Source organism: Microcaecilia unicolor, chromosome 1, assembly GCF_901765095.1.
Source record: "Microcaecilia unicolor chromosome 1, aMicUni1.1, whole genome shotgun sequence".
Taxonomy (NCBI): Eukaryota; Metazoa; Chordata; class Amphibia; order Gymnophiona; family Siphonopidae; genus Microcaecilia; species Microcaecilia unicolor.
This window is the reverse complement of record NC_044031.1, coordinates 769,520,004-769,545,711: the sequence shown is the minus strand read 5'-3', so window position 1 is coordinate 769,545,711 and position 25,708 is coordinate 769,520,004. Positions and strand designations below refer to the sequence as shown.

Below are 25,708 nucleotides of genomic sequence, written 5' to 3'. Positions count from 1 at the left end.
AAATTATGATGTAAAAAAAAAAAGCATTAAATTACAATTTTATTACCCGCTGGGCTGGGCTGGCAGCTGCTTGGCAGTATTAGAGTTGCACTCGATTCTCAAATGATCTTCTCGACCTTTTTCCCAATTCCCACATTTCCAGGGCAGAGCCAGGCTGAGGCTCGCAGTGCACTAGCTCAATGCTCAACCCTCCTGCGTGCACGTGCAGCTATTTTTTTAGCCTGCCCTCCCCTGATGCCATGAGCGAGCGAGCAGATGGAGTGGAGCGAGAGCAAGGCTGAGCACGCGGCCGCGCACAGCCATGTCATCATACCGTTACCGCGTAGGATTGGAAATCTGATGGAACAACTACAACAACGACGAGGCCGCCGAGCACGAACTGCGCGGCCGCGATGTGACGGGCCTGCAAGTGGCAGTGCGTTAGCGCCGAGCCTGCCACTCTTGACTCTGCAAGCCCGAAAAGTAGGCGGGCTGGAGCCTGGACTCAAGATCAGCTGACCTGAGCAAGTGGTGCCGTCTCTGCCGTGGTACACTACGCTAGGCTGCTGCAGTGTATGCGCTTGGGTGGGCGGGCCTGGGCCGAAATTGGGTGGGCCTGTGCCCACCCAGGCCCACCCGTAGCTACGCCCCTGCAAAGGGGAGCCAGTTGATATTCTGTATCTGGATTTTCAAAAGGCGTTTGACAAGGTACCTCATGAAAGGCTACAGAGGAAATTGGAGGGTCATGGTATGGAGGAAATGTCCTATTGTGGATTAAAAACTGGTTGAAGGATAGGAAACAGAGAGTGGGGTTAAATGGGCAGTATTCACAATGGAGAAGGGTAGTTAGTGGGGTTCCTCAGGGGTCCGTGCTAGGACCGCTGCTTTTTAATATATTTATAAATGATTTAGAGATGGGAGTAACTAGCGAGGTAATTAAATTTGCTGATGACACAAAGTTATTCAAAGTCATTAACTCGCGACAGGATTGTGAAAAATTACAGAAGGACCTTACGAGACTGGGAGACTGGGTGGCTAGATGGCAGATGACGTTTAATGTGAGCAAGTGCATGTAGGAAAAAATAACCCGAATTATAGTTACGTCATGCAAGGTTTCACGTTAGGAGTTACGGACCAAGAAAGGGATCTGGGTGTCGTCGTCAATAATACACTGAAACCTTCTGCTCAGTGTGCTGCTGCGGCTCGGAAAGCGAACAGAATGTTGGGTATTATTAGGAAAGGTATGGCAAACAGGTGTGAGGATGTTATAATGCCGTTATATCGCTCCATGGTGCGACCGCACCTTGAGTATTGTAATGATAGCGGGGATGGGACAACTTCCCTATGAAGAAAGACTAAGGAGGCTAGGGCTTTTCAGCTTGGAGAAGAGACGGCTGAGGGGAAACACGATAGAGGTATATAAAATAATGAGTGGAGTGGAACAGGTGGATGTGAAGCGTCTGTTCACGCTTTCCAAAAATACTAGGACTACGTTTGGGAAGCTTGCCAGGTGCCCTTGACCTGGATTGGCCGCTGTCGTGGACAGGATGCTGGGCTCAATGGACCCTTGGTCTTTTCCCAGTGTGGCATTACTTATGTAATCTTTAGATGTATTCAACACAAGACCATTTGCACGCATCCGTTTTCTCACTCTAGCCATTCAACCACTCAACTGGATATGCAAACCATTCCCCCAAGACATTTCTCTTCTCAGCATTGGGCCTCTCTCTCTTTTTAACTCTCTAATGACAGTTGCAGCTCTCATGTGTTTTCTCCAGTACATAGGGCACATCCTAGCTTGTGATCTACAACAGTAAACCTCATGGAAATGTAGTGCCTAAAACACAAATCTGCTACTGAAGGAACTGCTGAGAGCACCATCACTGAGGAAATATACAAAAGACTCTCAGTTGTGTGGGAAGACTATAAGGAGGGTAATCTAAATTCTCTACAGATCACCTAAAATTCTGTGCTGGGATGCTGCATGTTCAGTGCAAATTCTATACTGGCAACGATACATCTAGAGTATTTACGTGGCAACATTTCGACATGGCAGCTCACAGCATGTCGATGGCTGGTGTAAACGTCTGTTGACTAAATGCTGCCGTTGCGGGCATAACCTTAGCAGGTCCCTGACCCACCCATGTCCCACCCCCTGCAGTTACAAGCTAAGGGCTAGATGCACTAATCAATTGTTAGAGCCCTTCCCTTACTGATTCCCTTAGCAAATCGGTAAGGAACGGGCATGCATCAAGGAATAGGAATGCAAATGAGCTTCTCTTTGTAGCTCACTTGCATTCTCTATTCCATCGTTAAACAGTCAGTCAATCGGCCGGTGGAGCATGCGCAGAGCAGCCAAGCGTTATGCTGGCTGCTCTGCGCATGCCTTCACTATAAAAAAAACTCCCTCTAAAAAGACGTTCTTTTTACAGGCTACAAGCTAATGTACAGTTCAGAGGCAAGAGAATAAAAACTAACCTGACGATACGGAGGAGCCTTCCAGCCCAGAAAATCGGGACGTGAGAAGACACAAATCAAAACCTTTTGGACGTTCCTCCCTCCAGGTCTCTCTCAGCCAATCACAGCGCGTTTAGCTGATACTGGTAACAGCTAAACATGCTGGGATTGGCTGAGAGAGACCTGGAGAGAGACCTGGATCAGTTATGCTATTACTTACTTGTTCTGGAGTGCTGTATTTTGTTATGCTGTTTTGATAAATGTTCAATAAAGACTTCAAACAACTTAAAAAAAGTGGAAAAAAATCCAAGTGCTTGTCCTTTTTTCTTTTTAACAAAACTATTAGTGGGATTTGAACTCACCACCTCTGGGGGGGGGGGGGGGGGGGGGGGGGGGGGGGGAGAGAGGCCGCCCAAAATGTATGTTTTTTTTTAAAGTGAAGCTTTATTAAAAAAAATCAAACAGGCTCCGATGCTGCAAGCTGTTTATTGGACATCATTCAACCCTAAATAATAAAAACGTCCTTTTGGCCGTGCTTCACTCGGCTGAGAGACCTGGAAATAAGGGAGGGCCATCCAAGCAAGTAGGGTTGTAGCTGAGTGGTTAGAGCACCAGTCTTGTAATCCAGAGGTGGCAGGTTCAAATCCCACTAATAGGTTTGTTAAAAAAAAGGATGAGCACTTGGATTTTTTCCCCACTTTTTTAAGTTGTATGAAGTCTTTATTGAACATTTATCAAAACAGCATCGGAGCCTGTTTGATTTATTTTATTTTATTTAATTTGTTTATTTATTGCACTTGTATCCCACATTTTCCCACCTATTTGCAGGCTCAATGTGGCTTACAAAGATATGTTATGGCATCGCCATAACAGTTGGTGTTACAAAGAGATAAATGAAGACAGGAGGATCTGGTCAAGCAGTTGTAGAGTAAGATATTCTGAATCAAGGCGTATAGGGGTTGTGTTCTAGTTAATTATGGGTTCTCATGGTAGGCTTTGTTAAAGAGATAGGTTTTCAAAGCTTTGCGGAAGTTATTTAGTTCATTGATCGTTTTCAAGTGGATTGGTAGTGCATTCCACATCTGCGTACTCATGTAGGAAAAAGCTGGTCGCGTGTGTTAGTTTGTATTTTACACCTTTACAGCTGGGGAAGGGTAGGTTGAGAAAGGTGCGGGAAGATCGTTTAGAATTTCTGGGTGGCAGGTCCACGAGGTCTCGCATGTAGGTCGGGGCATCTCCATAGATGATTTTATGAACAATCGTGCAGATCTTGAACGTGGTGCGTTCTTTCAGTGGGAACCAGTGTAATTTCTTTCTTAGGGGTTTTGCACTTTCATATTTTGTTTTTCCAAATATGAGTCTGGCTGCAGTATTCTGGGCCGTTTGAAGTTTCTTGATGGTCTGTTCTTTACAACCAGCGAAAATTGCATTGCAGTAGTCCAGGTGACTTAGTACCAAGGACTGCACCAGGTTGCGAAAGATGGCCCTTGGGAAGAAAGGTTTTACTCTTTTGAGTTTCCACATTGAGTGAAACATCTTTTTCGTTGAATTCTTCACGTGGTTTTCAAGTGTGAGATTTCGGTCAATGGTGACTCCCAGAATTTTTAGATTGTTTGAGATGAGGAGGGAAAAGTTAGGGGTGGCTATGGTGGTGAATTTATTTGTCTTGTGTTGTGAGGTGAGTATAAGACATTGTGTTTTTTCTGTTATATAGTGAAGAACGTCCATAAAGGACGCTCCTGACGAGCACTTGGCCATTTTTGCCCCCCGATTTTTTTTTTTTTACATTTTAATAATTTTTCCAATCTCGCGAGGTACAGACCTCTCGTTAGATTTTCCAGCGTTTTCCAGCGTTAAGGCAATCGGAAAAGGTTAGTGCATCTCATTACAATGGGGTTTCTACACAATTTGATCATCTGCATTCCGTTTTCGTTAGCTGCTACCGTCGTTGGAAAAAAGTCTTTAGTGCATGCCAGGGTTTACTACTTGCTCGTTAAGGGCTCGTTAAGTTTAGTGCATCTGGCCCTAAGTACAGTTACAATGTGTATCTGCAAGTTACTGCCAATTATGACCAATAATTAAGAACATAATAGCCATCCTGGGTCAGACCAATGGTCCATCTAGCCCAGTATCATGTTTCCAACAGTGACCAACTCAGGACACAAGTACCAGACAGAATCCCAAAGAGTAACAACATTCTACGCTACCAATCCCAGGGTTCCCCCCATGTCTCTCTCAGTAGCAAACTATTGACTTTTCCTCCAGGAACTGGTCGAAACCTTTTTTTAAGAGTGAAAAAGACTTCCTCCTATTTGTTTTAAAAGTATTTCATTGAGTGCCTCTAGTCTAGGAACCACTCTCTGGAACTCACTTCTCGTAGGCATTAGAACAGATTGCAATTGACAAAGCTTCAGGAAAAAACTTAAAAACTACTACTACTATTTAGCATTTTTATAGCGCTACAAGGCATACGCAGCACTGCACAAACATAGAAGAAAGACAGTCCCTGCTCAAAGAGCTTACAGTCTAATAGACAAAAAATAAAGTCAACAAATCAAATCAATTAATGTGTACAGGAAGGAGGAGAGGAGGGTAGGTGGAGGCGAGTGGTTACAAGTGGTTACGAGTCAAAAGCAATGTTAAAGAGGTGGGCTTTCAGTCTAGATTTAAAGGTGGCCAAGGATGGGGCAAGACGTAGGGGCTCAGGAAGTTTATTCCAGGCGTAGGGTGCAGCGAGACAGAAGGCCCGAAGTCTGGAGTTGGCAGTAGTGGAGAAGGGAACAGATAAGGATTTATCCATGGAGCGGAGTGCACGGGAAGGGGTGTAGGGAAGGACGAGTGTGGAGAGATACTGGGGAGCAGCAGAGTGAGTACATTTATAGGTTAGTGGAAGAAGTTTGAACAGGATGCGAAAACGGATAGGGAGCCAGTGAAGCAACTTGAGGAGAGGGGTAGTATGAGTAAAGCGACCCTGGTGGAAGACAAGACGGGCAGCAGAGTTTTGAACCGATTGGAGAGGGGAGAGGTGACTAAGTGGGAGGCCAGCAAGAAGCAGATTGCAGTAGTCTAACCCATCTTGTTCCCAAAGCCAAACAAATAAATGCCCGACTGCAAAGATCCCTCGAGATTCCTCAGACTCTTACCGACTTGATTATGTTAATCCTCTTTTTCCCTCACTGATCATAGGCTGATCTTCTTACTTGATGCATGTTAACTTCTGCTGCAAGCTACCAATTAACTGATGTAAAGCACACTGAACCCTAATGGGGATTTTAGCTAATTTGTCAGTTAGGTAACGTGGGTAAATGCTTATAAACCACATTCGCGCACAGGAATTGTGCAGGAAAGATTTTAGAATACACAACTTTTCTTGGAGGTCTCTGAAATGCAGTGACCAGATACAGACTCTGCTCCCAGCTGCTGAACTGTGCATCCTGCAAAAGGATGCAAACGTGAGCTGAGATTTACAGACCCATGGAAGGCAGTATTATTAAATAATTTTACAAACAACTGACAGCCTAATAATCCTCCCTATGCGCAGACTGTAAGAGGAAGAATCAGGACCAGCAAAGGTACTTACGTGGGATTAGTGCATCTGCGTTCTGAGTTCTGCACCCCAGCGCCACACGACCGAGAGCACCTGGACCAGGAACTCCAGGCTCCCCAACCTCCATGAATGGGTCCAGGCTGGAAACTGACAGGCACACATTCTCCATCAAAGCACCACTACAGGCAAAGAAAGAACAAACAGATGCTGGATCTCAAGAACTGAACAGTCGCTGGACTAAAAAGCACCCCAGGTAAAGCTTTCTTTTGGCTGTCCCCAATTGGCTTAAACGGGAGGCATAGCCCCCCCCCCCCTCCCACTACCGTTGGTTTGGTATGTGGGCAGTCACATTGCTTGCCCATTCCTTGCAATGACACAGTTGGGCAAGCACAGCAGGATCCCAGCACGACCACACCAGAAAACTGCAGCAGAATCCCAGTATATCCAGCCATGGGAACGCTAAGCAAGTCTGTGTGCTGGATGTCCAACACTGAAAATGGCTCCAGCTGCTGAACCCACAGACCTTGGTGAACCATGACCTGCATGGATGGGACACGGAGGAAGTACTTTGTATTCTGATACTCCAGGAAGCCCCGACACTACTATAGTGCTACTGACTGCGTAGGACCTGCTGGACGTGAAAACCCAAGAGACTGACTGTACCTTCCCGTCACCGCATTTAGTGCCGTCAACCGCTGCATTGAGCTTGGAATGACAAGTGGTTCCAACGCTGCACCACAGCGTGTTACAGACATTCTAGAGAAGAAGAACGTGACACAAGTTACCCCCAGGACACCCCAGGACAACTGAAGCACACGTCTGACAATCTTACTGCATCCACTTCACCAGTACCTTTCCCTGCGTTCTACCGAAATTGATATTTGCAAGTAATTATGTGGCTAGAAGAAGGTGCAGGCTGCTAGTGGATGCCAATTACATTTCAGCCACATTTAGGGGGTACATTTATAAGCTTCTGCTGCTTGAAAAGCCTGTTCCACATCAAATGCAGGTATTTTCTCGCAGACCACACACAGGCTTTCCAGGCAGCGCAGCATGGGTGGACTTGCAATGTATGTTCACACTTTAGTGCATGCACTGATTTACACCTATTTCAGGACTCCGCCCCCAAACACACCTGCATGAGAATCACACAAAAGTGAAACCACCTTTGCACTATGCTGACTTGTACACACGTAAATGTCCCTTTTACACACATAAAATTCTTTCTACTATTCCCGAACAGCTACATTGCCAGACTCAGCATTTACAGTTGAAAATCTGCAAAAGAGATACTGACAAATTCTCCATCTAGTTTTGTATAGTTGTCGGGCTTCTGAGAATTTACCCCAGTGCTTTTAGCTTCTTCAGTTTCTGTATTTTGCTGGCTTTTCCTCCCTCCAGTCCATGTGGTTTCTGTCATAGCCTTATCGAGTGACAAATAGAAGATTAAAGGGAAAGCATAGAATCCCTTCCCACCCCAGCTCTGACCCTGTGTCAGCCTCTAGCTGGTAAGTAGTGAGACTGAACCCCTTCCTCCCCCCCCCCCACCCCCCTACTAAAGATAACTGCTACAGCCTGTGCTAGTGATTGGGCAGCCCCGCAACCCCCGAATTTCCATACACAAATTGAAGGCAACGCTCTACCCCCGGTTTTTAACATCTGAGTGCCAGTGTGACATCTAGACTGTTCTTCTTCCTGGAACAGCCATGCCGTGTTAGTCCCACCCTGGAACAGTGCTTGCTCCGTCCCCCCAAGTGACGTTGCTGGGGTGCGCAAAAGGATTTGAGGTCAGGCCCAGAGTGACAAGTGCCTCCTTGTCATGCCGAAAAAGTAGCACTCCTTTGTAGGACATTATGGGGTAACTGAATTGTCTGATGTATACTGTGGACCTAGAAGTCTGCCCAGCACTGTCCTTGATCTAAATTTTCTGAATGTAATGTTAAAGCCGCTGAAAAGCTCCACTTGGGCCCATCCAAATCGATTCAGCCATGATTAAGACACAGACTGCAGAAGTCCGCCCAGCACTGCTCTTTTTCTCCAACTTCTGAAGCTGAATTTGTCCAGGCCACTGCCTTAAAGGTTTGCCCAGTACTGGCTTTGCTTCCCAATTGCAGTGTTCCTTTAACAGATTTTAATACAGAAACTCAGTTCTGATCCTTTTACATTTATTTATTTAGATTTTGCTCACACCTTTTTCAGTAGTAGCTCAAGGTGAGATACTTTCAGGTACTCTGGCTATTTCTCTGTCCCAGGAGGGCTCACAATCTAAGTTTGTACCTGAGGTAATGGAGGGTTAAGTGACTTGCCCAAGATCACAAGAAGCAGCAGTGGGATTTGAACCTGGTGCTCTAACCACTAGGCCACTCCTCCACCCCAAAGAATCTTGTTACTCTTTGGGGTTCCACATGGAATGTTGCTACACTTTGAAATTCTGCATGGAATCTTGTTATTCTTTAGAATTCTAGAATCTTTGTTTATTTATTTAGATTTTGCTCACACCTTTTTCAGTAGTAGCTCAAGGTGAGTTACATTCAGGTACTCTGGATATTTCTCTGTCCCAGGAGGGCTCAACAATCTAAGTTTGTACCTGAGGTAATGGAGGGTTAAGTGACTTGCCCAAGGTCACAAGGAGCACCAGTGGGATTTGAACCGGCCACCTCTGGATTGCAAGACCGGTGCTCTAACCACTAGGCCAGTCCTCCATTCATGTTAGTGATTGTACGGTCTCTAAGAAATAAGGTAGCAATGTTTGAGTTAATTAGAGACAGCAATGGTGATTTTGTATGTTTGACTGGATCATGGTTGATTGATAAAGATATAGTAATTTTGAAACAACTTTTGTCTTCCAGGTTATGAGATTTTCTCTCACATGTATAGTAAGAGGAGGAGGGGGAGGAGAGCGACTTTATACAGGGATTTTGTTTCATTTACCTGTTTTACAAGGGATTAAAGTTTTAATTTTGGTATCTTCACTGGTAAACCTTATCTTCTTTTATTGCCCCAGGGATTTTAACTAATAGTTTTTCTAGTGTCATTGAACTGCTTTTAGATTTGAACTTAGATCCAAGTATAACAGTTATCATGGGGGATTTAAATCTTCATGTTGATGAGTACGATACTGATATGACCGTCACTGAGGTTCTTTTTGCCTTGGATTCCTTGAGATGGAAACAAATTATTTCTCAAGCTACTCATGGAGAAAGTTATACTTTAGATCTTCTTTTTGTTGATAAATAGGGTTTCTGTTGATAAGATTGAGTAAAGTGGTAGCTGTGTTAGTCCATTTTTAAAGGTAATAAATAGAAATAAAACAGAGAAAAGAAAATAAGACAATACTTTTTTTTATTGGACTAACTTAATACATCTTTTGATTAATTTTTGAGGGTAATCCTTCTTCTGATCGGAAATAAGAAAATGTTGACAAATATCAGAATATATAAATGAAACACAAAAGCATTCCAATAACAGTCTCACAGGAAAAGGGTGATGTGGGTAAGGTATGAAACATGGGAACTAGGTGGACGAGGGGCAGGGAGAGATGGATGGCAGATAAGAGAGTGACAGAGCAGAATTTTATGGGTTATAGTGGGATAGAAAACCCAGATCTTTCTTACGTCAGCCTGGTGGGTGTCAAAATACTTCATCATTTCAACTTCAAAGGTCTTACGTTCCTGGATTGTCTTAAAATTTCCTTTTAGTGTCCTTACCATAAGATCATTGCTGACCCACAGAGATTAGCATCCTGGTTGGCCCTGGAGTGTTTAATATTGTGTCTGTGTAAATTGAGCCGTGTCTTTAGCATCTGGCTTGATTCTCCAATATCCCTTCTTCACACTTTTTACATTGAATGATGATATGTCCTGTCTGTCCTAACCCTTATCCCTTACTTGTCCTGTCTGTCATAATTAGATTGCAAGCTCTATCGAGCAGGGACTGTCTCTCCATGTTCAAGTGTAAAGCGCTGCGTACGTCCGGTAGCGCTATAGAAATGATAAGTAGTAGTAGTATGTATATTACATTGGAGGATGAGCATGTGAATGAGCCCCTTACTCTGAATGTTTTTCCCATGTGAGTGACTGTAGGATCCTGTGAAATGTGTTGGCACAGTTTGCAGCTGGGAATATTGCAGGGCCATGTGGCATTCTCTTCTTTCATGTTTGTTTGGCTGGGAAACTCTCTTTCAGTACTTCATCCTCCTGGAGTTGTGGCTTGTAAATCTTTTATGATTCTGCACATTTTTCTAGCTCTGGATTGTATGTCACTACCACAGGGATTCTCTCTGTGGCTCTCTTCTCTTTGACTGCAAGAGGTTTCATAAGTACATAAGCACTGCCACGCTAGGAAAAGACCAAAGGTCCATCAAGCCCAGCACTCTGTCTCCGACAGCGGCCAATCCAGGCCCCAAGAACCTGGCAAAAACCCCAAATTTAATAGTGATCAATGGACTTTTCCTTCAGGAATATATCCAGACCCCCTTTAAACTCAGCAAGGCCAGCTGCCGTCACTACCTTCTCCGGCAATGAGTTCCAGAGTCTAACTACGCGCTGAGTAAAGAAAAACTTTCTCCGATTTGTTTTAAACCTACCACATTCTAATTTCATCTTGTGTCCCCTGGTTCTATTATTGTTAGAAAGTGTAAACAAATGCTAAGTATTTTAAGGGAAGAAGCAATATTCTGGGTGTTTATCTCTGTCTCTTGGGTCAGAGCAGATATGATGGTATCTTGTGGCTTGGCTGTGTATAATGGATGTTTTGGTATGTGACAGGTGGAAGCTGGAGTTGTGGAGATAGCTCATCTGTCTGTAGGTTTCTTGTATATCGATATTTGTATGTAGCCATTGCTGATGGAAACTGTAGTGTCTAGAAAGTTGGCTTTTTCTGGGCAGTAGTCAATTTTCAATTTTATTGTAGGATGGTATGAAGGTATTTTTATTTATTTATTTATTTGTTGCATTATCCCACCTCTTTGCAGGCTCAAATTGGCTTACAATACATCATGAGTAGTGGAAGACTGTTAGTAGATAAATATTTGGTATTGCAGGATCTTGGTCAGCATGATGTTAATAAAACAAACAAAATAAACGAAGTCATAGTATACGAGCAAATATTATGAAACAGTTCTGAATATAAATGGGCGAGTTGTGCATATTCACATTGGTTGATCTTTGTGGTATGCTTTATTAAAGAGATGTGTCTTCAGTAATATGCGGAAGTTCGTTCTTTCGTAGATCGATTTCAAGCTGCGCGGCAGTGCGTTCCATAACTGTGTGCTCAGGTAGGTAAAGTTTGACGCATGCATTAGTTTGTATTTCATACCTTTGCAGTTGGGGAAGTGCAAATCAAGGAATGTACAGGATGATCTTTTGGCATTCCTAGGTGGTAAGTCTATCAGGACTGACTTGTAAGCTGGTGCATCTCCTTGGATAATTTTGTGAACTAGAAGGCATATTTTGAACGTGATGCGTTTCTTAAGTGGGAGCCAGTGTAATTTTTCTCGTAGGGGCTTGGCACTTTCAAACTTTGGTTTGCTAAATATGAGTCTAGCTGCAGTGTTCTGGGATGTGTTAATATATGGCCTAGCTTTAAGGCTACCACTGGAATAGTGATGGCCAAAGCTATGCAGCCTAGAACAACTGAAAAAAATACTGACTAGGCCAAACAGCAAGCAAGTGAATTAATATTTGAGAATCTGAAAAAAAGCAGGTCTGAACAATGAGTCCTGATACAAACTGGTACAACTTTTAATTTAAATCAGCACCTGTAATGAAAGAATGATGGATCAGATGAATAAAATGGAGCTTATTAGTTTTGGTATACAATGATACAGAGGTAATACAGAGTTCATGAGATGGTGTGAAAAGTATTGCAGCCGGAAGATGTGAAACTGTTATCTCAACGCTTCCCAAAACATGTTGATAATTAGCAGTAGCTGAGAACGGAAGGAGGTGGGCACATCAGACAGCAGACCGCATGGGAAAGTATGATCTCAGAAAGTGAGAAAGATTAGGAGCAAGGTTTCTCACCATTCACTTCTATGGAGAGGTTTATGTATAAAAGAGGGGAGATTTTGGCTTAGTTTGAGAGTCTTCTCCGAAGCTTCTGTCAGACGGCGAAGCCCTGTGCGGCTGAAACCAGAATCTGATGTCTGTATTTGTATCAACTTGAAGACCTGTGTTTGGGTAAGAAATAAAATGTATCTATCTATCTAAACCTATCTCTGTCTTTATTTTTATTGATTCTATCTTCTCTTTACCTTACATTTAGCCTACAAGGTAGATCATATACAAGTGACACTCAGTCTTTGCAGAAACTTAGACAGATGTTTAATAAGATTTATGTGGGAACATAAATGGCCCAGAGTATATCTAGATCCAGAAAAAAAAACAGAAAGCAGTAATTATGGGAATTAGTTTTTAATTACGGCTCCTAATGCCACCCCAGAATAGACCTTGTGATTGGGTGACAATGGAGGTTAGAGAAACTATACAGAACCTGATATATGAAATAAGTACCTTTAGTCCCCCGTGTGACGGAGTCAGAAAGAGGTCTATAAAAAGAGGTAGATAAAAAACAGATGTCTGGAGTTTATTGATTATTTGTTCTTTGCAGCCAGCATATAGTGCATTGCAATAGTCTAGGTGACTGAGCACTAATGATTGTACCAGGTTACGGAAAACACTCCTTGGGAAGAAAAGTCTTATTCTTTTTAATTTCCACATTGAGTGGAACATCTTCTTGGTTGTGTTTTTCACGTGGTTCTCTAGTGTTAGGTGTCGATCAATAGTGACTCCAAGAAAATTTTAGGGTTTCTGAAATAGGAAGGTTTAGAGTTGGTGTGTTAATGGCGGTGAATTCTTTCTTGTCGTGTTGTGAGGTGAGTATTAGGCACTGGGTTTTATCTGCATTGAGTTTTAGCCGAAATGCGTCCACCCAAGAGTGCATGATATTGAGACTTTGGTTGATCTCATTGGAAATTTCTTTTAGGTCTTGTTTGAATGGGATGTAGATCGTTACGTCATCTGCGTAAATGTATGGATTAAGGTTTTGATTTGATAGTAATTTAACCAAGGGTATCATCATTAAGTTGAATAGAGTCGGCGAGAGGGGGGATCCTTGTGGTACTCTGCATTCAGGTACCCATGCGGCTGAAATAGTCAAATTAGATGTCACTTGGTATGATCTTGTGATTAAAAATCCCTTGAACCAATTGAGGACGTTGCCTCCAATTCCGAAGTATTCAAGGATGTGTAATAAAATTCCGTATGAAGTAATTTTCTAGTAAACAACATCTCTCGGCTCTTTGGTTCGCTGATGAATTGAGAGTTAGTAAAAGGACCATGAGGAAATGTGAACACGAATGAATAAATAATTCAGAAACAGAAATCACCGGGAGGCTCCTTCACAATCGCATGAACCTTTTTACACTAGTTTCCAGGTTGGCTAGGATTGACACAAAGGTGTAAATATTTCAAGTCAGGATTTTGCTCATGGTTTTATTTGAAAGGTGAATACTATTGTTGAAGAGTCTGAACTAGTGCCTTTACCAAAAGAAGACGTATATCCATTGAGTCCTGACCAACTTTGAACTCAATTTCAGAACCCCACTATGGATCAGATTAAGGCTTATATGACAAATGGGGCTAATTTTCAAAGCACTTAGACTTACAAACTTCCATAGATTTCTACATAACTTTGTATGTCTAAGTGCTTTGAAAATACGCCTCCATGTCTATTGGGTCCTGTGGTTAAAGCAATAAAGAATAATTTTTCCCATCAATCTTAGAGATCATATGTAAATCATTAATGAAGATTTGTAGTAGTATTTACCTGAGATCTCACCTTTGCTGGTTTGGGCCTATACAAGCCTGAACCATTCTTCTAACAAAATGGATTCTAAAGCCTTGTGACCTGAATTCATTAGAAGAATGGTTCAGGCTTGTATAGGCCCAAACCAGCAAAGGTGAGATGTCTTCTACCAGACTCTCTGAAACTTGCTGCTGTGAAACCTGTGAATAATTATAGGACCTCTCTCATCCTTGCATCTTCTTGCTAAAATGATTGAAAAATCATGCTTGAACAACTGAACGTTTTTTGAAATTCACAAGATATTTTAGATAAGTACCAGTGTGTTTTAGATCACTGCATGATAGAGAAATGATTTTAATTTCTCCACTGGTATTTATTAAGACTGGATTTGATAAGGGCAGTCATTTTATTTTAGTAAGCTTGGATGTATCTGTGGTATTTGATTCTGTAAATCATGATATTTTATTAAATCGGCTTCAGTCATTTGATATTGGAGGTATTGTCCTTCAATGGTTTTCTTCTTACTTTTCAAACAGAAAATTTCTTAGATCAATGACAGAAATCAGATTGTTTTGAGTGTACTACAGGAGCCCCTCGGAGGTCAGCAGCATCATCAACCTTGTTCAATTTTTTTTGAGACCTCTATGTAAACTTTTAGGAAGCCTTAGGTTGCATTACAGAATATATGCTGACAATATTCAATTTTTCTTTCATGTTGGATCAACTGTTGAGGAAAGTTTTGAATTACTGTGTCTCTACTTGCAAACAGTCAGTTGTTGGATGAAAGCAAACCATTTAAAGTTGAATGTTTCCAAAACACAGGTTATGTTTCTAGCTGCCCATCCTGTATATGATGTTACCTACATCGTTTTCTCTGGATGGAGCAACCACTGAGTTGACTAAAACACTAGATCTCTTGGTGCAATTCTTGATCCTGTGCTGACAATGAGAGATCAAGTACTTAAAATGGTTGTTTTTTCGAAGCTGAGACTAATAAGACATTTGCAAGATTATCTTGATATTGAAATTTTTGACTGGTCATACAGAGTATAATAGTTCCAAATTTTGACTACTGTAATAGTGTGTTACTTGGTTTGCCTAAAAATGCTTTACGATGTTTACAGGTAGCACAAAACACAACTGCGCATGTACTATGTGAACTGGATTGGCCGCTGTCGTGGACAGGGTGCTGGGCTCGATGGACCCTTGGCCTTTTCCCAGTGTGGCATTACTTATGTACTTATCTAGGTTTGAGCATATATCTCAGGTCCTTATCAAACTTCACTGGTTACCTATTGAATTCCGTATTCAATATACTACTGTTGGTTTTTTAAATATTGACCAGTCAAGTTTCTGTAGTGATTGTATACGTTTTACATCTATATTAACCTACTCGATCCCTATGGTCAGGTACGATGAATCTGTTGGATGTTCCATCTTTTCGGTCTGTGTACTTAGATGAATGTAGGTCATCAATCTTTTACATAGCTGGGTCTACACAGCTTTGCCATTGCAACTTAGAATACCGAGAAAGGTAGAACTATGTAATAAGGAGTGGAGGAGTGGCCCAGTGGTTAGAGCAGCTGTTACAATCCAGAGGTGGCTGGTTTAAATCCCACTGCTGCTCCTTGTGATCTTAGGCAAGTCACTTAACCCTCCATTGCCTCAGGTACCAAGTTAGATTATTAGCCCTCCTGGAACAGAGAAATATCCAGTGTACCTGAATCTAACTCACCTTGAGCTACTACTGAAAAAGGTGTGAGCAAAATCCAAATAAATTATTTGAGATTCTATATGTTGATATTATCTGAGGTTCTTCATGGAATGTTGGTCTACATGGAATATTGCTACTATTTGAGATTCTACATGGAATGCTGCTGGGTGGAGGAGTGGCCTAGTGGTTAGATGGAGGAGTGGCCTAGTGGTTAGAGCACCGGTCTTGCAATCCAGAGGTGGCTGGTTCAAATCCCACTGCTGCTCCTTGTGATCTTGGGCAAAGTCACTTAACCCTCCATTGCCGCAGGTACAAATGTAGATTGTGAGCCCTCCTGGGACAGAGAAATATCCAGAGTACCTGAATGTAACTCACCTTGAGCTACTACTGAAAAAGGTGTGAGCAAAATAAATAAAATGCATCTTTGCAGAGGCCCAGTGAGTTTTAGAGCTTAACTTTAAATATGTTATGATTTGATTTTTTTGTTGCGTAAGATTATGAATGTTGTTTTATTTCTTAAATTGTGTGTTAAATTGTCTATGATTTCTGTACTCCACCTAAAGTGGTAGATAGAGCGGAATAATAATTTTTTTTTTTAATAGATTTAAACATTTGCTGCTATGGTCTGAGCTGGTTCTTGGAGAGCCCCCCCCCCCCCCCCCCCCCCCCCCCCCCCCCGAAAGCACTGCTACAGCCTGTGCTGGTGATTGGGCAGCCTCACAACCCCAGAAAGTGCTGCTACGGTCTGAGCTGATTCTTGGGGGAGCAGAAGAATTCCTACAGCCTGTGCTGGTGTCCAGAAAGCCTCATATGCTTAGAGAGCATTGCTAGAGTCTAGACTGTTGACCAGTAAATCCCATGACCCAAGCAAGCACTGTTAGCCTACGCTGGTAACAACCATCCCCATACCTTCTGTTTAGGATTGTAACTGTTTAGGATTGTTATACCTGCTATTCTGTGCATGTTACATCCCCATCCTCATTCAAACCAGGTATGCATTCACAAGCCCCTATCCTCACTCAGTACAGGCCATGCTTACATCAATATCTTCACAGAACGTGGAATACGCTCCATACTGTAGTCGGCACTGATGTCCAACATCATAGAGAACTCCAGGAGGAACTGAAGGGAAGTTCACACTTTGTTTAGCAGGAGGGTCATCCAGACACAGCCCCCATCCGCGACTGAAAAGACAAAGCAATCAGGTCAGATCAAAGGTATCCCAAACATAACCCCTACCCCAGTACAAACAGAGAGCCTATCAGAGTCACATACTGGAGTGGGGGGAAGGGTGGAGACATATAGACAACTTCCACCTTACCACACACAAAGAGAACCATCAGAATCATATAACATTAAGGGGGAGACAACCTTTACCTCAGCAAAAACAGAGGGGGGAACATACAGATGATTAAGAAGAATTAGGTCTTTCTTTGATCATCGGTACATTCTCATGTTCTATCGCACCTGAATTACTGCAATGCTGTGTATGTAGGGCCTAAATGAGAGTCTTCTGAGAAGACTTCAGACACTGCAGAATGCCACAGCATGGTTAATTTACCATTCCTCCAGGTATTTGCCTGCCTCTCCATTTCGGAAGAAGCTCTATTGGCACCTGGTTAAGTCACATATATGGTTCAAATTCTGCTCTATGACTTTTCTGATTTTTCATGGATATGCGGCATTATATTTTGGAAAATTAATACATCTTTCAGTCAAAAATTCTGCATTTTAAGCAGCAGGTTGCCTCTTTTATTAAATGCCCCAGAGGAGCGATATAGAAAACCCTGTTGAACGGAACATTTTCCTATCAATCACCGAACAATTCCAAACTCTCCTTCCCGGACCCTTTGCTCTCTGAATGATCAATCTTACAGACGACTAAGCATCGAACCTTTTCCTTCGCTGCTCTGTTCCACTGGAACTCACTTCCCTTAGCCCTCTAAGTGGAATCATCTATTTAAAAATGTCAAACTGTCTTAAAAACCTGGCTGTTCTCACTTGCTTTTACCCCTGGTTGAAGACGACTGTGGTCCAAAATTCCCTGTTGTTATTCCCCTTCCCTCTACTATGGCTCGCATCCTTGTTTAGTGCTGCCACCTTGAATGAATGATGTCTTGACTTTCCTATCAAATTATTGTAGTTCCTTTCTGCACTACTGTTCTTGGAAAAGAGAGACACAGACAACCCCCTACCCCACCACACAAAGCGACCATTATTTTTAGTTGGTCTGGACTACAAAGGGAACCACACTAGAACAGACACCTCATGCATACACATCCCCCCTCCACACACACATACATACATCAGACAACAGTCAATGAAAAGCAAAATCCCTAGCAACAGGAGAGTTGACTTATCGCCTTGTTTCTAACCTTCTCAGATCATTTGCAGTTCATATCCTTTTTGGAACATTGATGTCCTATATAATAATTCTCACCTCCAACAGGATGTGCCTGGGACCGTGCCTTCCGGCAGTGGTCTGCTAGGCAGGCAGGCAGTCAGTGACAGACAATTTAGCAAAGCAAAACAATCTAAGTGCTGGCCATTAGGACACAGGGTTGATAGGAGAGTTTTAAAAGACTGAAGGAACCGAAAGTGTTGACTGGGGGGAGGGGGGGAGTTCTGAACGACTGAAAGACATGAACATTTGGGAAAGGAAAACAATCTGAATGCTGGCCATTAGCACACAGGGTACATAGGAGAGTTTTAAAAGACTGAAGGAACCGAAAGTGTTGGGGGGGGGGGGGGGGCAAGTTCTGAATGAATGAAAGAAATGAAAATTTATGAGAGGAACACAATCTGAATGCCGGGCATTTGGACACAGGGTAGATAGGACACTTAAAAAAAAAATGAAGGACGTGAAAGTATTACATCTTGGGGGAGGGGTGAGGAGGAAAGCAGTGGGGTATCCGGATACTGCGCGTTGGTGGTAGAACGAGAGGACATGAAATGAGATTGAAGGGGGGCAGACTCAAGAAAAATGTCAGGAAGTATTTTTTCACGGAGAGAGTGGTGGATGCTTGGAATGCCCTCCCGCGGGAGGTGGTGGAAATGAAAACCGTAACGGAATTCAAACATGCGTGGGATAAGCATAAAGGAATCCTGTGCCGAAGAAATGGATCCTCAGGAGCTTAGTCAAGATCGGGAGGCGGGGCTGGTGGTTGGGAGGCGGGGATAGGGCTGGGCAGACTTATATGGTCTGTGCCAGAGCCGGTGGTGGGAAGCGGGACTGGTGGTTGGGAGGCGGGGATAGTGCTGGACAGACTTGTACGGTCTGTGCCAGAGCCGGTGGTTGGGAGGCAGGGCTGGTGGTGGGGAGGTGAGGATAGTGCTGGGCAGACTTATACGGTCTGTGCCTGTGCCAGAGCCGGTGGTTGGGAGGTGGGGCTGGTGGTTGGGAGGCAGGGATAGTGCGGGGCAGACTTATACGGTCTGTGCCCTGAAGAGCACAGGTTCAAATCAAAGTAGGGTATACACAAAAAGCAGCAAATATGAGTTATCTTGTTGGGCAGACTGGATGGACCGTGCAGGTCTTTTTCTGCCGTCATCTACTATGTTACTATGTTAGGGCCACGGGGGTACATAGACTTTTGAAAGCCTTAAGGAACCCAAAGTGTGGGAAGGAGGAGGAAAAGGAGGGGAGGGAACAGGGGAGGGGGCCCTGCCACACACTCTCATTCTCACACACACACAGTCACACAGACAGTCTCACTCTGTCACACACCCGCACATTCACTCTGGCTCTCTCTCTCAAACATACACACTCCCAGGAAAACCTTGCTAGCGCCCGTTTCATTCGTTCCAGAAACAGGCCTTTTTTTTACTAGTTTTCTATAAAGCCCAGTGCAGGCATTTGCCAAAAGGTGGCCATGACAGGTATATTTCATTTATACCTGCCTTTATCCAAGGAAGCAACATAACATACATAATTTGAAAGACACGACAATTCAGACTACTCAGAAACACAAAGGCATCAATCAGTTCAGCATAAATACTGCAGTATCAATGCAAAAGAAGAATCAGGAATCAATAAGGTGGTCTAACAGATAACACGTCAACATCTCTTTAAATGATACAGTCCACTGCTAAGACTTCAAACACAAAGGTAGCTTATTCCATACTTCAGGTCCGGCTCCAGAAAGAGTACCAGTTCTGCTCATTTATAATCACCTCAAATCAGCTGCAGAACGCAGAGCTCTAGACAGTACATAGTGCTGGAAAGCAGTTGCAAAAAGCAGGGAGAGTCACAATATAATCCTTGATGAACCAATAACAGTAGTTTGAATCAATGGTAGCCAGCGCAGTTGTCACAACAAAGGAGACACGTGATCAGTCGTGAAAGGACAGTTACCAGTGGAGCAGCTGAGTTCTGGACCATTTGCAACGCCTGGACACCAGACTTAGGCAGGCCGAAGTACAGAATATTGCAGTAGTCCAATCAAAAACTTTTCTCATCAAATGAGTGACTTCTTTTTCTTTGTGGTTTTCACTGATTTCACAAGCCAAACAGAGCATGTCCATATTAGATGATAAGGGGTGAGTCATACAGATCACTCTTACCCCACTATACAAAAGATTCTTTAACATGAACGCAGGTTCTCTCCAGATCCCCCGTCCTACTGGCAATGGAGGAATCAAATTCATTTGCTAGCCACCTGGGAGGCCAGAGAGGCGCGGGGATCCCCCAAGAAGAAAAAGGCCTTTATGCAAGTTTGGAATGGATATATAGATACGTTAAGCCCGCGAGGTCGCAGTCTGCTTTTGAATTTTACCTGTTAAATATAAGATTATATATTTGTACCTATGGTTTTCATTGTTGAAGTAGAGGGGAGATTATGCTCCTTGGGAGGGAAGTAGGGGGGGGGGGAGGGGAAGGGAAGACACACCAATGGGGCCCAGAAGAGTATAGGGCTCACTTGGGAGATTTATTGGGGAATGGGAGGAAGGAGGGGAGAAAAAATGTTTAAAAGATTGTTGAAGGATGTTATCACTGTTTGTAAGGTTGGAAGCATCTGGGGCGAATTGTTGTAGACCCCTGATTAAGGTTGTGATACGATGTGTACATCAATAAAAAATTGTTGAAACATAACATGAACGCAGGTTGTATTGCCCTGTGTCAGACACTGAGGTAGATGGTGTAACTTGACCGGGATCTTTGATAAAATGGATGTTTTTTTGCAACTTTTCAGGACCGGGCTCAGGAGTTCCTTGACATGCTGTCTGCAGCAGGCGTACAGACGTTGCTTGATCTGCTTCCCTCGTTCTTCTCAGCACCCCATCTCCGAGAGTAATCAAACCAGGTCACTTAGAAGTCCAAATAAGGGGATCCATTCCATGTTGCTCACTCCCAGGTTCAAAAGAGTTTGCAATCCCCATACCTATCATCTGCCTAATATTTGTTAAAGGGCCAGTCCTCCAAAACACTGTCCAAACCTACACACTCATTACTCCCAGGTTTTACACTGGCAACACATGTAAAATTGTCATGCCAATAAAGTTATCTGAAATTGAATTGTAAAATAAAACGATTAAGACTGGTGGGTGAACAAGGATGCGTTAAACAGAGAGATTATTAAATCTATATAGATTAGGGAAGTATGGTTTTGGATCAGTGAATCCTTAAACTAGGTCTGCATATACATAAAGGAATCCTGTGCAGAAGGAATGGATCCTCAGAAGCTTAGCCGAAATTGGGTGGTGGAGCCGGTGGGGGGAAGAGGGGTTGGTGGTTGGGAGGCGGGGCTGGTGGTTGGGAGGCGAGGATAGTGCTGGGCAGACTTATACGGTCTCTGCCAGAGCCGGTGGTTGGGAGGCGGGGCTGGTGTTTGGGAGGCGGGGATAGTGCTGGGCAGACCTATATGGTCTGTGCCAGAGACGGTCGTGAGAGGCGGGGCTGGTGGTTGGGAGGTGGGGATAGTGCTGGGCAGACTTATACGGTCTGTGCCAGAGCCGGTGGTGGGAGGCGGGACTGGTGGTTGGGAGGCGGGGATAGTGCTGGGCAGACTTATACGGTCTGTGCCAGAGCCGGTGGTGGGAGGCGGGACTGGTGGTTGGGAGGCGGGGATAGTGCTGGGCAGACTTATATGGTCTGTGCCAGAGCCGGTGGTTGGGAGGCGGGGCTGGTGGTTGGGAGGAGGGGCTGGTGGTTGGGAGGCGGGGCTGGTGGTTGGGAGGCGGGGCTGGTGGTTGGGAGGCGGGGATAGTGCTGGCAGATGTGTGTAGTCTGTGCCCTGAAAAAGACAGGTACAAATCAAGGTAAGGTATACACAAAAAATGGCAGATGTGAGTTTATCTTGTTGGGCAGACTGGGTGGACCGTGCAGGTCTTTTTCTGCCATCATCTACTATGTTACTATGTTTTACTATGTCCTGTCTCTTACACATTCTCGATAAGCCCCCGCCTTACTTCCTGCTGTCAGAATCAGCCTGGGCTCTGACCCACTCTGGCTATTCTTGTGTTCTTGTTCCAAGGAAGTTCCTGGAAGCATCACTGTTTTTCTTCTCTTTCACTCCTTGTTTTTCTAACCTTTTTAGAACAAGGACTTAAAAGGAGGGAGATGTTAAACAACTGAGGAATCCAAAAATGAGCAATGCACAAAAGAAGGATTCTGGCTCTGTGCAAACTGAAAACTCTCTGCAAAGACGAGACAACCAGGGAGTGAAGGAAGAGACACCAGCAGATGAGCCAAAGGATGAAGGAGAGAGGGAATAAACCTCAGGAGATGAGCCAAGGAAGGAGGCAGAGAAAAGACACCAAGATCTGAGAGAAGGAAGAATGGAGGAAGGGAAGAGATGAGACAGCAGGATTCAATAAAGGAAAGAGGGAGGAAAAAATACAGGAACTAACCTAGGGAGGGAGCAAAGAGACACCAAGGAGGCAGGGAGAGAAAAGACAGCAGGATTTGAGACAAGGATGAAGGGAGAGAAGAGATCAAAGTTAAAAGATGAAGAGCTGAGCCAAAAAGGGAAGGAACAGACAGGAGATGAACCAAGGAGTTAGGAACAGATGCCCAGGAGCACTGCTCAGAAAGCAGACAAGGAAGTGATTTAAAGAGAGGAGCAGCAACCTAATGGTTAGAGCTGTGGGTTGAGAACCAGGGAAACTCAGTCTCTTCAAATCTCGCTGCAGCCCCCTGTGACCTTGGGCAAGTCACTTAACCCTCCCTTGCCTCAAGTACAAACTCAGACTGTCAGGCTTATTTTCGAAAGAGAAGGATGCCCAAATCGGAAGATGGGCGTCCTTCTCACAGGGTCGCCCAAATCGGCATAATCGAAAGCCAGTTTTGGGCGTCCCCAACTGCTTTCCGTTGCAGGGACAACCAAAGTTCCCGGGGGGGTGTCGGAGGCATAGCGAAGTCGGGACTGTGGCATGCCTAACACATGGGTGTCCTCGACCCATAATGGAAAAAAAAGGGCATCTCTGACAAGCATTTGGACGACTTTACTTGGTCCAGTTTTTCTTATGACCAAGGCACAAAAAGGTGCCCGAACTGACCAGATGACCACCGGAGGGAATCGGGGATGACCTCCCCTTACTCCCCCAGTGGTCACTAACCCTCTCCCACCCTTAAAAAATTAAAAATATTTTGTGCCAGCCTCTATGCCAGCCTCAAATGTCATATTCAGGTCCATCGCAGCAGTATGCAGATCCCTGGAGCAGTTTTAGGGGTACTGCAGTGCACTTCAGGCAGGCAGACCCAGACCCATTCCCCCCTACCTGTCACACTTGTGGTGGTAAATGTGAGCCCTCCAAAACCCACCACAAACCCACTGTACCCACATCTAGGTGCCCCCCTTCACCCCTAAGGGCTATGGGTAGTGGGTTTTGGGGGGCTCAGCACACAAGGTAAGGGAGCTATGTACCTGGGAGCTTTTTCTGAAGTCCACTGCAGTGTCCCCTAGGGTGCCCGGTTGGTGTCCTGGCATGTCAGGGGGACCAGTGCACTACGAATGTTGGATGCTCCCACGACGAAAGGGCTTGGATTTGGTCGTTTCTGAGATGGGCGTCCTCGGTTTCCATTATCGCCGAAAATTGGGAACAACCATCTCTAAGGATGACCATCTTTAAGGTCGACCATAATATCGAAACGAAAGATGGACGCCCATCTTGTTTCGATAATACGGGTTTCCCCGCCCCTTTGCCGGGACGTCCTGTGAGGACGTCCTCAGGAAAACTTGGGCGCCCCTTTCGATTATGCCCCTCTGTGAGCCCTCCAGGGACAGAGAAATACCTACTGTACCCAAGTGTAACTCACCTGGAGCTACAACTAAACAAAAGGCCTGAGCCAAATCCAAATAAATAAAAGATCACCAGGAGGGGCAGGGCCAGCCCTACACTAAGCAGATTAGGCTTCACCTAGGGCAGCAGGCTTCAGAGGCTGGCAATACAGTCCCTTAAGGGCCTTTGACCATCCACATCTGTGCCCTGGGCCCTGCGTATGGATGTTCAAAGGCTTCCATTCTCTTCTATGCAGGCATTGTTCTAGCAGAGGTTCATGGGGGGGGGGGATTAGCAGCTGTAGCAGTGGTAAGGAAAAGGGAGGGGATACTAGATACCTGGGGGGGAGGAAAGGAGAGATGCTAGATACCTGGGGGGGTGAGGACATCTGAGGAGGGGACAGAAAAAGAAAGATCTGGGCACAGGTAGGGAAGGGGAGATGCTAGATACCTGGGGGGGGGAGGAAAGGAGAGATGCTAGATACCTGGGGGGGTGAGGACATCTGGGGAGGGGACAGAAGAAGAAAGATCTGGACCCATGGTAGGGAAGGGGAGATGCTAGATACCTGGGCAAGGACAGGGAAGGGGGAATGCTAGACAATAGGAGGGACCATAGGGGACCTTGTAAGGCACATGGTTGATACCCTTGAGAAAAAATATCAGGAGCTAACCTAGAGGGAGGGGAGAGATATCATGAGATGAACCAAGGATACAGAGCCAGCTCTGAGGAGGAAGGGAGGGCGGAAAAGAAGACTCTGGAAATAGAACCAAGGATGGAGAGCAATGACCCCAGGAGTTACATTCAAAATCAATGGAGGGAAAAGACGATAAAAGCTAAGCCTAGGAGGGAGGAAAGGAAGTGACCCTTGGAACAAAGCCCAGAAGGGATAGGAAGGAAGTGATCTCCAACGTTGAGCCTAGAAGAATAAGAAAAAAAAAAGAGACCCCAGAAGCTTATACTGCAAAGAAAAAAGGAAGAGACCCTGGAAAGTAAACCTAGAAGGGAGAGAAAAACCCTAGGGGGGAGGAAGGGAGGGAGGGAGGGAGGGAAATACCCTGGGAGCTCAGCCCAGGAATGAGAGAAGGTAGGATTCCAAGAGCTCAGGCCAGGAGGGAGGGAGAAAAGACATACTCAGAACTGAGATGCGCAAGGAGGCAGAGAAGAGAGAGTACGATCTAAGGCAGAGACTGAGAACACCTATGGGTCTGACCCAGAAAGAAGCACAGGCAACATTTGACGATGCCAAATACCTCAGCCAAAGAGGAGCCTGTTCCTGCCTGCTTCAGAGCTGAGGATCAGAGCGGCTTCAAAGAAGTGCCAATGTGGCAGTCTGCCCACCACACCAAACCCTATTTTCTGTACAGGAGCCAAAGCATTTCAATCTCTGGGGCAGAGGAGGTCCCTCCCCCTCAACCCTCCTCTTTCTAACCCTGCCTATAGGGTTGCCAAAATCTTAAACCTGGCCCTGAACATCAGGTCTCAATACTGAGTGGGAAGAAAATATGGTGTGTGTCAAACAGAATAACCTCCCCATTCATCAACAGAGTAGGAGAAACAGAAGCAAACGGCTTGTCTCAGATTAAGACGCCCAGTGATTCTCTGTGGGTCGTTGGGGATCTTTGTTTGTGCTGCTCCTTTAAGTTTTTGAAAACTTTCCTTCATGTATTTTTGTTGATCTCTTCCCTACTTGTTTTTTGGGGCAGTAAGCTTACTTGCATAGTTGGGGGTCCTTTTGGGCAAATTCTAGTATTTTTTTGCTGTTTCTGTATCTCTACACATTTTTTGAATATTAGGAACTCGCCTGCCGCTGCTGTGGTAACAGCGGTTACTTTATCTGGGTTTAAAAAAGATTTGGACAAGTTCCTGGAGGAAAAGTCTATAGTCTGTTATTGAGATAGACATGGGGAAGCCACTGCTTGCCCTGGGATTGGTAGTGTGGAGTGTTGCTAGCACTTCGGTTTCTGCCAGGTACTTGTGACCTGGAT

The 25,708-nt window shown here is 44.5% G+C and overlaps 1 protein-coding gene across 4 annotated transcripts in view; it reads right to left on the bottom strand.

Annotated features, from left to right (window-relative positions):
• ADAMTS7 (ADAM metallopeptidase with thrombospondin type 1 motif 7) overlaps positions 1-25,708 on the bottom strand; it is a 218,563-nt gene that overhangs the window by 85,951 nt on the left and 106,904 nt on the right. For all 4 annotated transcript variants that reach the window (XM_030189820.1, XM_030189821.1, XM_030189823.1 and 1 more), the window contains exons 9-11: positions 16,543-16,687; positions 6,647-6,739; positions 6,017-6,162 (exon numbers count right to left, since the gene is read on the bottom strand). In XM_030189820.1, the coding sequence (XP_030045680.1) occupies positions 6,017-6,162; positions 6,647-6,739; positions 16,543-16,687 (384 nt within the window). The remainder of the gene's footprint in view (positions 1-6,016; positions 6,163-6,646; positions 6,740-16,542; positions 16,688-25,708) is intronic.